Here is a 16,338-nt window from a genome sequence, read left to right as displayed (position 1 = left end):
TGAATATATTACCCGCTCTTTGCCGCGCACTTCGTTGTACCGTTAGGATGCTGTCGAATGTTACTGTAATATTTGTTTCGTCTATCATCGAATGGGTAATCGTAAAGGAATTTGTTTATAAATGCTTAACTTAATAAACGCGGTATCTCTTATCCTACCATATGTTAGAAACAAATAATGCGCATTATGACGCGTGTGGAACCAACTAAATAACGTTTTACCGGATCGTATGTTGCATTGAAACATTATAAACAATCCGCTATTTAGATTTGTCAACCTTCACAGCGTAGGTAAGAGCAATATATATACGGATGTGGGTGGGGGCGCACACCAGTCTAGCGGTCTGTAGCTATGTATATGTGCAGTGATATGTATGTACGCCTGTTATTTCTTATAGTTTGTGCAAAATTATCCAGTTCATATAAAGTAAGTAGTTCACCAACATGGCGCTCGTCGAATTGTTCAATGTTAAAACTACCAGGTCGGGATATCAACCCGTTGTACAAGGTCCGATGCTTTGGATTGTCTGTTATACCAACAGGAACTTTGCCTCCAGTAGAAATAATGGATTTATCTGGAAACAGTTTAACGCAGATTGAATCTCGAAGCTTCCAGTTTTGCTGTGCATCAGTCAGCTACACAACGTGGCTCAGTTTCGCGAATAATTTCTTAACAAAAGTCGGCAATGGTTCGTTCGATTGTTTTGTTTCGTTGAAGAATCTGTCGCTTCAGTTAAACAGTCTCGTTCAGTTGGAAGCTGGAACTTTCCATGGTCTTTACGGGCTTGAAACATTACTACTAAAGTCAAATCTGTTCAAAGAAATTCCCTACGAATCCCTGAAACGGTTGGATAATCTAGAAACACTCGATTTAAGCGGGAATAGTTTCAGAAGTTTTGCTTTCGGCGATTATTTCTCTCAAAAGAACAAACCAAGATCGTTAAAGAAACTTTACCTGGCCGACATGGACGATTTAAACATACATAAATCTCCTGAAAGTTGTTGTGGAGGTTCATGCCGAACTCACTACGAAGTCCTGGATTTTAGACAGTTATATAATGTCAAAATGGACACGGAGTTATTTCGTTGTTACCATATCGATAATTTGTATTTCTCTGACTTTCCTATGCTTTACGAACCATCAATACTGGACGCACTGCGATGTTCACACGTAAACAACCTGCATGTAAATATGGGGGGCGAGCAAGCCAAACAAAGGCACATACACCTTACAGATGCGTCGTTTAAAGGCTTAACTTACCAAAGTTGCAACGAGACGATTGTTCGTCGTATTGGGCTCAACTTTGCGCAAGTAACTGAAGTTCGCAAGTTTGTGTTTTCCAACATAAAAGGACTGGAATACATTGACTTGTCTAAGAACCAAATCCACCGAGTAGACCCCGAGGCGTTTGCGAACGTAGACAATCTACGCGGAATAAATATCTCGCACAACAATCTACAATCTGTACCGATGATAAAATACACGTACAATGTAACTTTGATTGAATATATTGATCTGTCATGGAACAAAATATTTCAAGACAAAATTTCTATAGGAATTGCACCAAAGCGTTTTAAATCAATATACAGCCAAACTAAGTCGGTTGTTCTTGCGGGGAGTTGGTTCACTTATGCATTTGCCGATTACGGCGTGTCTGCTTTGGAAAGCTTGAACATTTCACATTGTAAAATTGGCTGGTTCGATCTCGGACACATGTCGCAATTAAGCGCATTACGATTGCGGGTTATGGACGTAAGCTATAACAATCTATTGGAAATACCAATTGACTGGTTAAAATATTTGCACCATTTGGAATATTTTGATTTCAGTGGCAATCATGTTGTATATAACGATGAGGTTAATAACGCATTCAAACATCACGTTAATTTGACTTGCATTAAGTTCAACCAAGTTCTAAACATCGAGCAAGGATTAAACACAGGCATCATGTTCTCAGGGTTAATGGTAAAACAACTTTACTTCATTCGTTCCAACATTAGAAGCATTTCATCCTCTGCCTTTACTGGTTCTGTTCATTTGCGACTTCTTGATGTATCTTATAACAAGATCACTGGTTTAGAAAAAAATATTTTCCAAACAAACCATTTGCTGGAGGAACTAAATCTTCGCGGGAATCAAATCCGTGTTCTGGATCCTCCCAGCACGTTTTCTTCGCTTGTAAATCTCAGGTCCCTTGACATTGAAAACAACAGATTCCTTTGCAATTGTGACATCATACCGCTTCAACAATGGATCATAGACAACTTATATTTAACAGTGGGCAGAAGTCGCATATTATTAAGAAACGTCACTTGCTTTCTGCACAGTAGCCGTAGTTATGTTGATATTATAGAATGGGATTCGGAAGCATTGTGCTGGAAAAAAGCAACCAAAATTGTCGGTATAGTTCTCGGCTGTTTGTTACTTTCAACTGCTTGTGCTGTATTTGGTTTCTCGGTAAGATTCCAAGCTTTGTTCTGGTATGAGATGATCAAATCAAAACTTTCCTACCATAAAGCATTACCAAGGAATAGAAGCGACGTTTATGAATACCAGGCGTATTTGTCTTGCGTTCCTGATTCAGTGGACGAAGCGTGGGTCGTGCGGCAGCTACTTTGCGCTATTGAGAACCCGCCATACGAACTAACTCCCATGAAACTTTGCTTTCCTTCCCGTGATTTTAAACCCGGTTGTCCAAAAATGGTTTCAGCTGCTAATAATTTAAGATTAAGCAAACACGCGTTGGTCATTCTGTCCAAGGACTACGTAGCCAACAGCTGGACAAGATTTGAACTGTCCATGGTATCTGAGATGTGGCGAAACAGTGAGCGATCGGCGGAATCTTTGATTGTTGTTTATTTGAAACGACACGGTGAAAGTTTGGTTGGCGTTGAACGACTCCCAGTATTAGGTGTGAGGAGAAACGCTTGGTTGGTTTGGCCGACCGATGTAGCGGATCGTCCATCGTTCTGGATGAAGCTGAGACGAAGTCTTGCAAAATAAACAAATAAAAGCCTGTTATTGTAGCAGATAAAAACAATATGGTAATCAATTAAAATATACAAACTCTGTTCGATTTTTCCGTTTTCATGTTTTTTTTACCGTATACCTGTATTATTCAAGTATGTTTATGGTTTAATGTATTGTCTCAATTAAAAGTATCGGTGCATGTCGTACCAATGTAAAATAAATTCTATTTAACCACGACACATAGTAGTTGAGCTTACAGGCGTACAGTACCTTGCACAAATGTCACATTTAAGCTTAAGCCACAACGCTTAAGGATTGAAGAAATAATGTGGTTAATAAAATAGGTTGAAGATATAAGTAACATTTGTAATATTATAAGATATTAGAAACCGCATGTTCTTGTGCATATGCTGCTAGCTCATTACCCAACAACTGTTCGACGAAAAAAAACAAACTTTGCGATGTGCTATTTTATACGTATCTTATTTTCTTTAAAGTTATTAACGAACGTGTCTATTCATTAGAGCCATGCTCTCTTGTCTTTTCAGATTCTACCCACGCCCTCACACAAATCTGATGTTGTTGGATATTATATAAACAAACATATTAAACGTTAAATATACAACCCATACTGACTCATGGTATAAATAATTTGCTACTTTGTCAGAAGACATAAAAATGCATGTAAAAAATATTTTCTCCCCGGTAGCTTTCTCCGTAAAATCATAGAAATCTTATAAATTGCCATGTGGGAAATAAAAGTAGACGAAACATTTTTGAAACGCGTGAATATTTTGCTGTGGCTTGTAATTGTCGCCAGATTGTAATTGGGTGGCCGAAAATATATTAAAGTTTCATTTTTGTTCAGATTTAGTAAATATATAAGTTATAATGGCGGACCAGGCGAGTGTGTTGTACCCGTTCGTCTACAGATATTTACTAGATTGTAAATTTACAAAACTGGCAAAAACTTTTAAAGAAAGAACAAAAACAGTGAGTATTTTACTGTATGTAGGATGTGTTTAATAGTAAACCGTTGTATATTACTTCGCATAATTGTTAAATTGTAGAATATGTTAGTCCCAGGAGAGATTTTGTTTAAAACTTCTGGGATTACGTCATTAATTTCCTGATGCATTTCAAAATAACATTTTTTACTTGCCGTGGATATGTACATTTTACTCCTTGATTTTAAAATATTATTTAGGCTCGCCCTACAGAAACATCCAACAAAAGGCAGTTTGCACATTTTCGTGCCTCGTAAGCGTGGGCCACGGCTGAAAATGTGCGGGCCTCACTGGACATAGCGGATAAAGTGGCCCAAAATGGCCCATAGTAAACTGAATATAACAGCAAAAAATTGTGCTTTTATTTTTTTGCATAATTAAAACAAACTGTAATGTTAGTATATTATAGTTTTAAACATATTGAATTTATTTAATGCGGCAATTAAAAATAACACGGGTGCTGTGTCCTAGAAAATACCAAAACTTCCATCATGGCCTAAGATACTTTAAACAGACCACATCACCGGGAGGGTCCAGTGCCCTAGAAACTAAATAAAAATAAGGGCCATGGCCCAAGACACTCCAGGGTCACGGGCTCCGGAAAATAAAAAATTGGGGGCACAGTGAACACGAGGGCACGGTGCCGTGCAAACTCTTATTGCAATACATGGCATCAGGAGCTGCAGTTTTAATATTTTAAGTTATTAGTTACGAATGTTGAAACAGGGTCCACCTGATGATAATCATGCGACGTTGCTACAAATGTACGGAGATTGGTTGAAACAGACAAAGTCAAACAAAAGTGCAACAGAGCCACCTAGTGCCAAGAAACGAAAAGCCGACCCTGAATCTTCGAGCGAAAGCGAAGCATCGTCCGCTGATGAAGAAGAAAAGGTTGATGAAATAAATATATTTGTTGAGATGTTTCTTTTATTAAATTTATGAATATGTTTGAATATACTGTGTTTGACAACGTAGTAAAAAAATCCAATAATAATGAAACGAAAGTTAAAAAACCAAACGCACGTTGTCCTATTTCATGTAGTTATTCCTAAAAGTAATAACTTTTGCTTTTACAGGTAAAGCCCAAAGCAGCTGCTGCAAAAACTGGTAAGTCATCATTTGATAATAATATTGTGTTATTGACGACATATTCATCATAACATTAACCACCAGATGACGCAACAACCTCTGATTCGTCGGAAGATTCTTCGGATTCTTCATCGGACGAGGAAGAGAAAGGTCAGAAGTTTGTTTTATGCAATATACCAAATACATTCTATATAATAATACATGGAATAACAATGGTTGCTGCACCAAGTACCATTAAATCAAAAATCAAGTCCAACAAGTGGTTTAGCAAAGAGATGCAGAGTATTTATATTCTACCCAAACAAAGTTGGAATGGAATATTGACAGACTCAAATACAATTTATTACATTAACAATAATCATTTGATATCAAATTATATATAATATGTATATATACCAGTAAGTATATTTTAGCTTCCCCTATTTTATTCAGATAAAAAAAAAGGCCCTGCCAAACCACTTGCTCCTGCTACAAAACCTGTTTCAAAAAAAGAAGAATCTTCGTCAGAAGAAGAAAGCGATTCGTCAGATGAAGAGAAAGTTGCGAAACCTGCAAAGCCGATCGTGTCAAAAAGTAAAGTTGTCGTGAAGAAAGATGAAAGTTCGTCATCCGATGATTCAAGTTCAAGTGAGGATGAAAAACCTCCAGTTAGGAAAGAAGTTCCCGCATCCAAGAAATCCAAAGAAGAATCATCATCTGAGGGATCGAGCGATTCAAGTGAGGAAGAAGAGAAACCTAAAGTTACCATGGTGATTAGTTATTTTAGTCTGGAAATGAATATATTATTTATAAATACATCTACTTAACTTCCTCCATCACGAAAGTTTGTTTTTGAACCGAAATGAAAATGGTATCATACATATGAGTTAAAACATATGTTGTGAAAACTGCCAGAATTAGCAACTGTTCGCGAACATTGTTTAGGTGATGAAGAAAGATGATGCGTCGAAAAATACCAAAGTTGTTCCGGCTAAAACTACGAAGCCTGTCGCGAAAAAAGCTGGAAGTGATTCTGATGAATCATCCTCAGAAAGTGATGACTCATCAGATGAAGAGGAAACGACTCAGCAAAAACCTGAAGCGAAAAAGAAGCCGGATGCTGAGTCGTCATCGGACAGCGATGATGAGTCATCAGGAGATGAAGTCGAGGAAAAAAAAAAGAAAGTTTTCACCAAGAAGTCGTCGAAAACGACTCCCGTGAAGAAAGAGATTCAAAAATCACCGAAGGAAGAATCATCGAACAGCGATTCGTCATCTGACGATGATAAAGAGGAAACATCTGGTGGGTGGGGGTATTATAATTGTAAACGCTTCATGATGGTGTATTATCACATTATTGTCATTAATTCTATCACACAACACACATGTAAGTTCATAAACATGAATTGTATGTGCTTTATATGCCTGGCAACAAAACAATGCATAGAAGAGTAAAAACCTAAATCCCATATTTCATAATCAAGTTTGGATACCGTTTTATTCTGTAAATATTCTTTGTTTACCAACAAATGAGATAAGAAAACCACACTCTGCTATAAACTGTAATACTTCTCAACAGCAACAACGGCCAAAGTAGCGAAACCAGCAACCACGAAGAAAGATGAAAGTTCAAGCTCGAGTTCGTCGGGAAGTAGTGACGACTCAAGCTCGGATGATGACTCGGCAAAAAAAGTGAAGAAGAAATCGAGCGTGGCGAAGGCAGCGATTCCCCCCCCAACTACATACGATGCAGGTGATGGTTGTTATGTATGTATGGGTTAGGTCCTGTAGTAAAGCATGCCCACTGGCGTAAAGTTACGGAGTTGCAGGGTTGTCTGGCAACCCTTTGATCGCTATTATGTCGTAATCAGTTGCCAGGTTCAAACAACCGCTATTATGATGCAATGAAACCATGTGTAAATCCCTACTAATTCGTAATAAACATGCTGCTTGGCTGAGGAAAACATTGTATATAAATATAAAGCAGTGTTGGAAACGATTTAGGCAGTTTATTTCCGCGATATTTCGTTCTGGAAACCTACTATTTCTGACGGACGGGTCTTCGTTTGTAAGATAACCACACACTTGTGCGGGCTTGACGAAAGGCGCATACAACATAGCTACTGTGATGTCACTCGCCAGGCAATCGGATTCGACCGTTTACGTTTGTATGAGCGTTTATAAAGCACATTTAAAGGGTTGCAAACCGAAAACAAAGGATTTTCTTTTTTCATGGTTTTTGCAACCCTTACGTTTAGTAAAACTTTTTTTAGCAAAACTTTACAAAACTTTAGGTGTACCATCTTTATGGGTGAGGTCCTATAGTAAGGCATGCCAGAGTTGCCAATCAGCCAACAACGTCTAACCTGTGACAACTAATTGTCGGACATGGGTTGTCCAGAGCCTCAGGTTCCCTTATGTTGGGTTAAGGACAATAATATATGTAATTTAATGAGTTTAAGCAATTGAATTTATATTTAAATATACTTCTATATTGTAATGTTGGATAAAGTTTTATTTTTAAATTTAAAATAATACTCTCCCCCCCCCAGTGAAACCAGTAGCCGTGGTGAAGGGACAACAACAAGCAGAGGAAACCAGCGAGGATGATTCGTCGGAAGAATCGAGTTCGGACGATGAAACGGAACAAACAACTGCTCCGAAGAAGAAAGTGGCTGTAGTGAAAGGTGGGGCAATATGGGGTGCTTCAAGCCTGGTGTTGCGTTGCTATTATTGCCTTGCCCATTGTTTTATATTATCTTTTAATCTAAACTTATCAATGGATTGTAACTTCTTATATTGGTGATAGAAACAGCCACGAAAGAATCTTCAAGTTCCAGCAGCAACGATAGTAGCGACGATAGCGATTCTGACGAAACTGAAACACCGGCAAAGAAAGTAAAGTTAGAGAAAGGAATTACCAACGGGAATCTTTCTCTTATAAAGGTGATTGTGTTTTGTAAAAGGTTGTTACATAATTACCTTCGCAATTATAATTAAACTTTAGTATGGAATAAAAAAGATTTCTTGCTTCATGATTCAAAAGAATATAAAATAAAATTCGATAAATTATTTTATAAAATGAAAGCAAAAGTGTATTTACTATTTATGTTGCAGACACCCCAAGCAAAATCCACACCGAAACAAATTAAGAAAGAATCTTTAAACACATCAATTGTAGCTGGTGCGAATGATGTGAAGAAAGCAAGCAAACGAAAAGGTGAACCAGCACATAGTCTTAAACTTTCTTAGTTTTTTTGGAAAAACATTCAAAACTAGGTACCACAAAACATATTATACATGCATACATATTATTGCTATACTTCGCTAAAAATTAAATTAAGTTTTTGTTTAAAAAAGGGGTCACTGATGAAAATTCAAGCCCCGTGAAGAAGTCGAAAAACAAAAGCGCAATAGACGTCGAAGGTATAAAATATATTGTAAATTTATGTTGATATACTTGTTAATATAATTACTTGACAGCCACACCAACTACAACTCCAGGAAAAGCTAAAACACCAAAGTCTGGTAGAAAGGTATTTTGTTTGTTTGGTTTATGTGGCCAAGTGGTTGCAAAGTTTTAGATAAATTGATAAAATCAAAAGTGGCCGAATCGTTACCCAACGTATATATTAACATAACCCCACCCCCCCCCCGTCGTTACCCAACGTATATATTAACATAACCCCACCCCCCACAGTCGTTACCCAACGTATATATTAACATAACCCCACCCCCCACAGTCGTTACCCAACGTATATATTAACATAACCCCACCCCTCCAGTCGTTACCCAATGTATATATTAACATAACCCCACCCCCCACAGTCGTTACCCAACGTATATATTAATATAACCCCACTCCCCAGTTGTTACCCAACGTATATATTAACATAACCCCACCCCCCACAGTCGTTACCCAACAAATATATTAACATAACCCCACCCCCCACAGTCGTTACCCAACGTATATATTTACATAACCCCACCCCCCCGGTCGTTACCCAACGTATATATTAACATAACCCCACTCCCCAGTTGTTACCCAACGTATATATTAACATAACCCCACTCCCCAGTTGTTACCCAACGTATCTATTAACATAACCCCACCCCCCCAATTGTTACCCAACGTATATATTAACATAACCCCACCCCCCAATTGTTACCCAACGTATATATTAACATAACCCCACCCCCCAATTGTTACCCAACGTATATATTTACATAACCCCACCCCCCGGTCGTTACCCAACGTATATATTAACATAACCCCACTCCCCAGTCGTTACCCAATGTATATATTAACATAACCCCACCCCCCAATTGTTACCCAACGTATATATTAACATAACCCCACCCCCCAATTGTTACCCAACGTATATATTAACATAAACCCACCCCCTCCAGTCGTTACCCAACGTATATATTAACATAACCCCACCCCCCCCAGTTGTTACCCAACGTATATATTAACATAACCCCACCCCCTCCAGTCGTTACCCAACGTATATATTAACATAACCCCACCCCCCCAGTTGTTACCCAACGTATATATTAACATAACCCCACCCCCCCAGTCGTTACCCAACGTATATATTAACATAACCCCACCCCCCAGTGGTTACCCAACGTATATATTAACATAACCCCACCCCCCCAGTCGTTACCCAACGTATATATTAACATAACCCCACACCCCAGTGGTTACCCAACATATATTAACATAACCCCACCCGCCAGTCGTTACCCAACGTATATATTAACATAACCCCACCCCCCAGTTGTTACCCAATGTATATATTTACATAACCCCACCCCCACAGTCGTTACCCAACGTATATATTAACATAACCCCACCCCCCACAGTCGTTACCCAACGTATATATTAACATACCCCCCCCATTCATTACCCAACGTATATATTAACATAACCCCACCCCCACAGTCGTTACCCAACGTATATATTAACATAACCCTACCCCCCCAGTCGTTACCCAACGTATATATTAACATAAACCCACCCCCCACAGTCGTTACCCAACGTATATATTAACATAACCCCACCCCCCACAGTCGTTACCCAACGTATATATTAACATAACCCCACCCCCACAGTCGTTACCCAACGTATATATTAACATAACCCCACCCCCCACAGTCGTTACCCAACGTATATATTAACATAACCCCACCCCCCACAGTCGTTACCCAACGTATATATTAACATAAACCCACCCCCCCCAGTTGTTACCCAATGTATATATTTACATAACCCCACCCCCACAGTCGTTACCCAACGTATATATTAACATACCCCCCCCATTCATTACCCAACGTATATATTAACATAACCCCACCCCCACAGTCGTTACCCAACGTATATATTAACATAACCCTACCCCCCCAGTGGTTACCCAACGTATATATTAACATAACCCCACCCCACAGTTGTTACCCAACGTATATATTAACATAACCCCACTCCCCAGTTGTTACCCAATGCATATATTAACATAACCCCACCCCCCAATTGTTACCCAACGTATATATTAACATAACCCCACCCCCCACAGTCGTTACCCAACGTATATATTAACATAACCCCACCCCCCAGTCGTTACCCAACATATATATTAACATAACCCCACCCCCCAATTGTTACCCAACGTATATATTAACATAACCCCACCCCCCAATTGTTACCCAACGTATATATTAACATAACCCCACCCCCCCACAGTCGTTACCCAACACCCCGTTCCGAAGAGTTAAAGATGAAGAAATTGAAATCAACCATAAATTTTCGAGCAATTCTTTTGATACAAAAGTAAGGCAAGTCACTTAAATAACAGACAAGTGGTTGAAGGTGAAATACTAAAGCTGTGGAGGATACAAAATGTATTTGGAAACCAATATTTCACCCGCCAAGACTGTATGATTAGCAAAATAGTTGCTTTTAATAAAATATAATAAATTCACCAAACTAAATTGTATGTAGCAATGTAAGCACTGTTTTTAAATTTAATGTTTAATAGATTTTATGATAATAGAAAATATGAGTTGTCCAAAGCAACCACACATTATCATCTTTTGAGATAGTTTAACGTTCTCTTTGCAACAGAACGACTCGTGGGGAAAAGCAGCTCACGAAACCCTCAAACACACCAAAGGAAAAAGTTTTCGGCACGAAAAAACAAAGAAAAAGCGCGGCAGCTACCGCGGAGGAAACATAGATTCAACGACGGTTAACTCTATTAAGTTTGATAGCGACTAAAACTTATTTCAATTCAATTGATTGGTTTGGGTTTTACCAGGTCTAGCACCATTAAGGACCTAATTTGAGTTTAATCATCAAGATTGTAGGTTTTTGTGTTTTTGATTAAATGTAACTCTGTGGGCAGAGTTAACCAAACATATTCAATATTTGTCAGCATTTGGTTTTCGACATAAAATCCAAGTTTACAGCAGAAACGAAATTTATTACATAGGTGGCAGTAAAAGCAAATTCAAGTTACTACGGAATCATAAAAACATGATTAACAGATAAAAAGTAAAATCACTTTGATATTAAGTTGAAATGAACATGTCAACCTCCGATGGCTTCCCAACCCATTTACCGCAGCTAGATTTCCCAAACCCTTTTAAGAGATTGTTTTTCACTACCTATGATGGAAAGTTATTGTTACAAGTTTACTTAATGTTGTTGATGCAAAACCTTACGAGGCCACAATGTATTCACCCAAGACCCAATTAACAAGTTTCACCTGGTATTCCTTGGACAAACTTTTCAACTCAGCGTAAGTTTCTTCTTTATAACTTGGAAACCTTGTTCGTTGTGAAAGTTCCTTTTGCTCCACCAAGTGTAGAAAACGTTTAAACATTTGTTTCTTACAAAGATCCGAAACGGGTTCGTCCCCTCCTATTTGTTGGCCTGTGGAAACAAATTTATATACATTGAATAAATCGACGCGGGTGTTTCATGCATTGAATGCCAGCATTATACCAATGTTAACCAAAACATCATGGAATAATAGCAGCTGCACACAAACCTCTTGAAGTGTTTATAACTTGCGGTGAAACATCCGGCATCGACCAATGGACGCAAAACGTGGGGGCTTTCTTGGCGACTCTTTTCACTTGGAAAAAAATTAAGTTGTTAAACTGGTTGCGGTGCTGCTTAACAACTGAAGCAAGAAGATATTTTAAACAAAACGCATTAGTAAGCAAATAAAACATCCTACATACTTGGATTGCAAACAGCAGCCAATAATGGCCTGTGTACGCGGTATGGTGAAGTTATTTGATATTCGTCGGATATTGCTTCGATTGCTTCCTTCGATCTCATGAAGACGGCTCGGTTGAAATGTTCAACGTGATATAATGAACCAAGTATAATACTGGATAGATAAACCGGTTCAATGTACATGGATAGTAGAGAACCTTGGATGCCGACCACGTTCCATCTGTAATAAACAACTTGTTATACCTCATGCACACTGCCGGGGTAAGTAGTTTGTGTAACATGGGTGAACTCTCGGTAACCTCTGTTAGTTCCGCAACCACTAGACAAACTCACGGCAACTGTTGTGTTCTTACTTAGCGATCTTATCACTACATGACATCGTAAGCAGTCGTTCCCCTCCAATCACGGCATCCCATGTTTGTTGCATATTTCCTCGGTTATTTTCATCAACAAGTTTGTCTTCCTCAACAGGTATCGTGCCTTCCCCATTCTCTATCTTTGTACGAAGCTGACCACGAGATTTACGATTTGGGTGATTGTCGCCGTCTGTTTGGATATTTAGTTTGTAAAGCATAGGGTAGCAAGCTGCCTTGGTATTTTGTACACTGCATTAAAACATTACAACCGATAGTTAGATTTGTTTCACAGCATTGTGTCGTGCAAGTCAGTAAGTTGTATTTAGAAGAAAATGCCAGTTAACAAACGCAAAGTGCAATCAAATCCTCGCCAACCTTTTGTTTCATGCGGGGAGAATATCCTTGCATCTCCACAAGGTGAGGTGTTGATGTAAAGGTGAAAATAAACATCAGGTTTCACTTTGTAACCTCCAGTTGGAAGCTCCTCAAATATGGGATCTGTTGTTCTGGTGTTAATATGGTATTAGAATACGTGTATTTGAGGTGAAGAGTTGGCAAGGCATATTCATTCATACTTACTGTGGTAATGAAAGCAATTGTTCATAAAGGAACTTCCTCAAGCCGCGTTTTGCTACAATCTCCGCATGGCAGTCAAACAAGGCTGAACCCTAACGTGGAAACGATTAATAAATGTTTTAATAACTCCATAAATATAAGTTACCTGATCTGATATGTATTCCCCATTTATGCACTTTGTACCGGTGGCCACCGATACTACAGTTCCTTCATCAATATTTGGGTCTGTAAGTGACATTATTATATTGTGTATTGTGACTGGTACTGGCAGACATAGTTTAGTATTGGGTTTTCAGCATTATTAACTATTAATTAATTTATTATAATGTTTACCCATCTTTCTTGTCATTACAACACCAGCGAGTACTTTATGTTTTGAATAATCCTGTTCTCCACATAAACCTTCGACGATGGAATTGAACTTTTGTTGCACGAGTTGAAACACAATGTCTGGTAGTTTCTGTAGAAGTTGAAGCAATTAATACATAGTAGCACCCAAGGACAATTTCTATTTAAATTAATTACCCTTACCCCAGCATCGACCTCAATACCATCCATGTTGCTTTTCACAGCTTGTTGGTCAGGGGAGGCCATGTCAATTTCGTAAACCTCTCGTAGTATTCGCATGGCCACACCAGCTTTCGCGAGTTTCTAATATAACACTTTAAGTTAATTTAATGCATTAATGGCACAAAGACTAACACACAAGGAGTTAACCCCCATTGTAACTCCTGCATATGACCCTGAATGCAACATATACGCACAACGCACGCGACCCCACCTTATTCTTGCCTTGCCCCTGATAAGCCCTCCCATTTAAACAAACTTCCATAGTGAAGTAATGTGACTTCTGATCACCAACTCGATCCACACAATTATATTGAATCCCTGGCCCGACCATCTCGTTTAATAATTGAACCGGATTCTTCCCTAAATATGGTGGGACAAATTAAATACATAAATAGATGAATTTATTTAAACTGAAAGTAACAAATTATTTTTCAGCAGAAATAAAAATAAAGCTTTTTAATATAGTTTACTTACCTTGTGAGTTATGTGTTGGTGAAACCGATTTGAAAACTTCCTGTTGAGGGGTTTGTGTTGGTGGTTCGGCCACATTAACCAATGGAGGCTGCATGAAGCAAAACAAATTTGCAAGTCAACAATGTTTTCTAATTTGCCATAAACTTATACTGGTAAAAACTTGTCTTTGTTTAATTTATAAAAAAAAACTGGCCTTTTACGTGTTATATAGGATACTTAATAAAACAATAACATGTGGTTAAACATATTTTTACCATTGGGTGTTCTGATATCTCTGCTCCTGACATGGGACCTTGCACAAAGGAAGTTGGAAATTCACTTTCAATGGCATCGGATGTAAAGTCAATGGTCGGGGGGAGATTGGGGATGAAACAATTGGCCACTAGGTGGGGGTTCTCGAACTGGATCTGACGACTGTGGGATCAGTGTTATGATTGAACAATATGTTTGTAAGAAGTTGTTTCATTTACCTCAACGCAGCTTTTGCAGCTTCATGTTTCGCCATCTTCTTGTTAACTCCGCTACCCTTGTATATTTCACCTCTAAACACAACTTGGAAAGTAAACCGAGTTGATGTTCCATTGCCAGTCTGCTCTATTAAGTCGTATTTTAAACCTGGAATGAAACAAATTATTGTCAAGTTACTTAAACCGACAATTGCAATACAATTATTAGTCTAAATACATTTGTCTATACAGACAAGTGGGACCTAAATATACATTATGAATTTTACTTAATGAACAACGCATATGTCACAATGTTATAACCTGGTTGCAATTCATTTAACAACATGATCGAATTCTTTTGTTGCGGAGGACATTTGCTCTTCTTCTTCTTTTTTGCTTTTAATGGAGGCGGAGTAAATGCTGGGGATTTACGTTTAGTAGGGGGAGCCCCCGCTGGTTCCTCGAACGAAGGTCGTTGAAGTTCCAAGGCTGGATGTACGTTAGTGGGTAAACTTAGTTGTTGAGACATTATAACATTAACTTTTGGCTTGACAACATGCTAGAATAGTTTCTCACTCGACCATTGTTATACCAAGTAACAACAACAATAGATAATGAGAATATTAACCCGTAAGTTCTTCATCAATTGTAGTTGGAACACTTTGTTCATTTGAAGCTTTTTCTACAAAATCTTCTTTTTTAACAACAGGTTCCGGCAGGTTGGACAAGACCGCTGTAGTAACTTCTTGCTTTACAGCAACACTGGTGTTCGGATCCATTATGTCAGCGCTTTCCACTAAACATGGTCATTGTCGGTCAATTACAAGCAATGTTGATGTAATGAATATTTATAAGGTTTATTTTAACAAGGTGTTTAATGATTTAGTTTCACTACAGATCTTACATTGTTTTGAACCATGGGTTGATATAATTCACCGACCCAAACCATTCTACCTGACAAAGCACTGACAAATTGGCTGAACAAACATGGTGCACAAGCATAACACTAAATAAGTACCGGGTGTTTCACAAATATAAGTTTCAATCGTGGTCAGGAGTTGTTTCTTGTTGCCTTTACTAGAAAGATTGTTTTGCTTCAAAATTGCCTTCAGTTCTGCAACCTATCAATATTAAAACGAAAGTAAATACACGTTCATTCAATACATGTCTCATAAATAATAAACCGACCAAACCCCATTCACATACTTATAAAACACAAACTAACTATAAACGACATAAATACTTCGCACCTTCATGTTTCGATACTTTTCCATGTTCGTCAACGTGATTGTGCGATTATATAATGACAAGCGAATTATTTTTTCCGCGAATCTGGATTTTCTTCGTGTCCTAGCAACTATTGACAACATTTGAATGCAAAACCAACATGTTTTTAAAACACCTCGAATACGTATTAGTTCCTCCAACGCGTTGCATCATCAGCTGTACACGGTTTTGTGGTTAATGCTTACTACATTAAATACTTCGCGTTTTGCAAGTTTATCTACTTATAAACAAATTGAGTATTTTTTAACAAATTCATTTTTTCTTCTTTACATCAAAACTACAGTTCTGCATATTAGCATTTCTCCCCGAATGTGTTAAACAGTCGCCCGTGTTAG

At 38.2% G+C, this 16,338-nt stretch overlaps 3 protein-coding genes across 4 annotated transcripts; 2 read left to right on the top strand and 1 right to left on the bottom strand.

Annotated features, from left to right (window-relative positions):
* The first annotated feature begins 112 nt into the window (after nt 1-112).
* Nucleotides 113-3,626, top strand: LOC149724609 (uncharacterized). Its single transcript, XM_089891948.1, has one exon. The coding sequence runs from the start codon at nt 352-354 to the stop codon at nt 3,001-3,003; it is 2,652 nt and encodes an 883-aa protein (XP_089748074.1). The 5' UTR covers nt 113-351; the 3' UTR covers nt 3,004-3,626.
* Nucleotides 3,627-3,750: 124 nt separating this feature from the next.
* Nucleotides 3,751-11,527, top strand: LOC149724608 (uncharacterized). 2 transcript variants are annotated; one of them, XM_089891951.1, is made up of 14 exons: nt 3,751-3,963; nt 4,704-4,871; nt 5,057-5,087; nt 5,154-5,219; nt 5,502-5,818; nt 5,994-6,351; nt 6,628-6,801; nt 7,601-7,735; nt 7,858-7,994; nt 8,166-8,268; nt 8,409-8,474; nt 8,532-8,584; nt 10,792-10,883; nt 11,173-11,467. In XM_089891951.1, the coding sequence occupies exons 1-14, from the start codon at nt 3,862-3,864 to the stop codon at nt 11,282-11,284; spliced, it is 1,914 nt and encodes a 637-aa protein (XP_089748077.1). In that variant the 5' UTR covers nt 3,751-3,861; the 3' UTR covers nt 11,285-11,467. The 2 variants fall into 2 exon arrangements, with proteins under 2 accessions (XP_089748077.1, XP_089748076.1); XM_089891950.1 differs by having other exon boundaries at nt 3,752-3,963; nt 10,792-10,878; nt 11,173-11,527.
* Nucleotides 11,510-16,235, bottom strand: LOC149724607 (double-stranded RNA-specific editase 1-like). The gene is made up of 18 exons (XM_089891949.1): nt 15,967-16,235; nt 15,735-15,837; nt 15,345-15,512; nt 15,038-15,205; nt 14,741-14,885; nt 14,525-14,684; nt 14,271-14,358; nt 14,008-14,156; nt 13,758-13,877; nt 13,560-13,686; nt 13,372-13,451; nt 13,230-13,318; nt 13,026-13,156; nt 12,648-12,840; nt 12,297-12,514; nt 12,101-12,187; nt 11,816-11,982; nt 11,510-11,714 (listed from the first exon to the last, which is right to left on the bottom strand). Exons 1-18 carry the CDS (start codon nt 16,084-16,086, stop codon nt 11,619-11,621), a joined length of 2,409 nt encoding a protein of 802 aa, XP_089748075.1. The 5' UTR covers nt 16,087-16,235; the 3' UTR covers nt 11,510-11,618.
* Nucleotides 16,236-16,338: the final 103 nt, after the last annotated feature.

This window comes from Ciona robusta, chromosome 14 (assembly GCF_009617815.1).
Source record: "Ciona robusta chromosome 14, ASM961781v2".
NCBI lineage: Eukaryota > Metazoa > Chordata > Ascidiacea > Phlebobranchia > Cionidae > Ciona > Ciona robusta.
The sequence above is the reverse complement of the archived record's forward strand: the minus strand, read 5'-3'. Positions and strand labels throughout refer to the sequence as shown.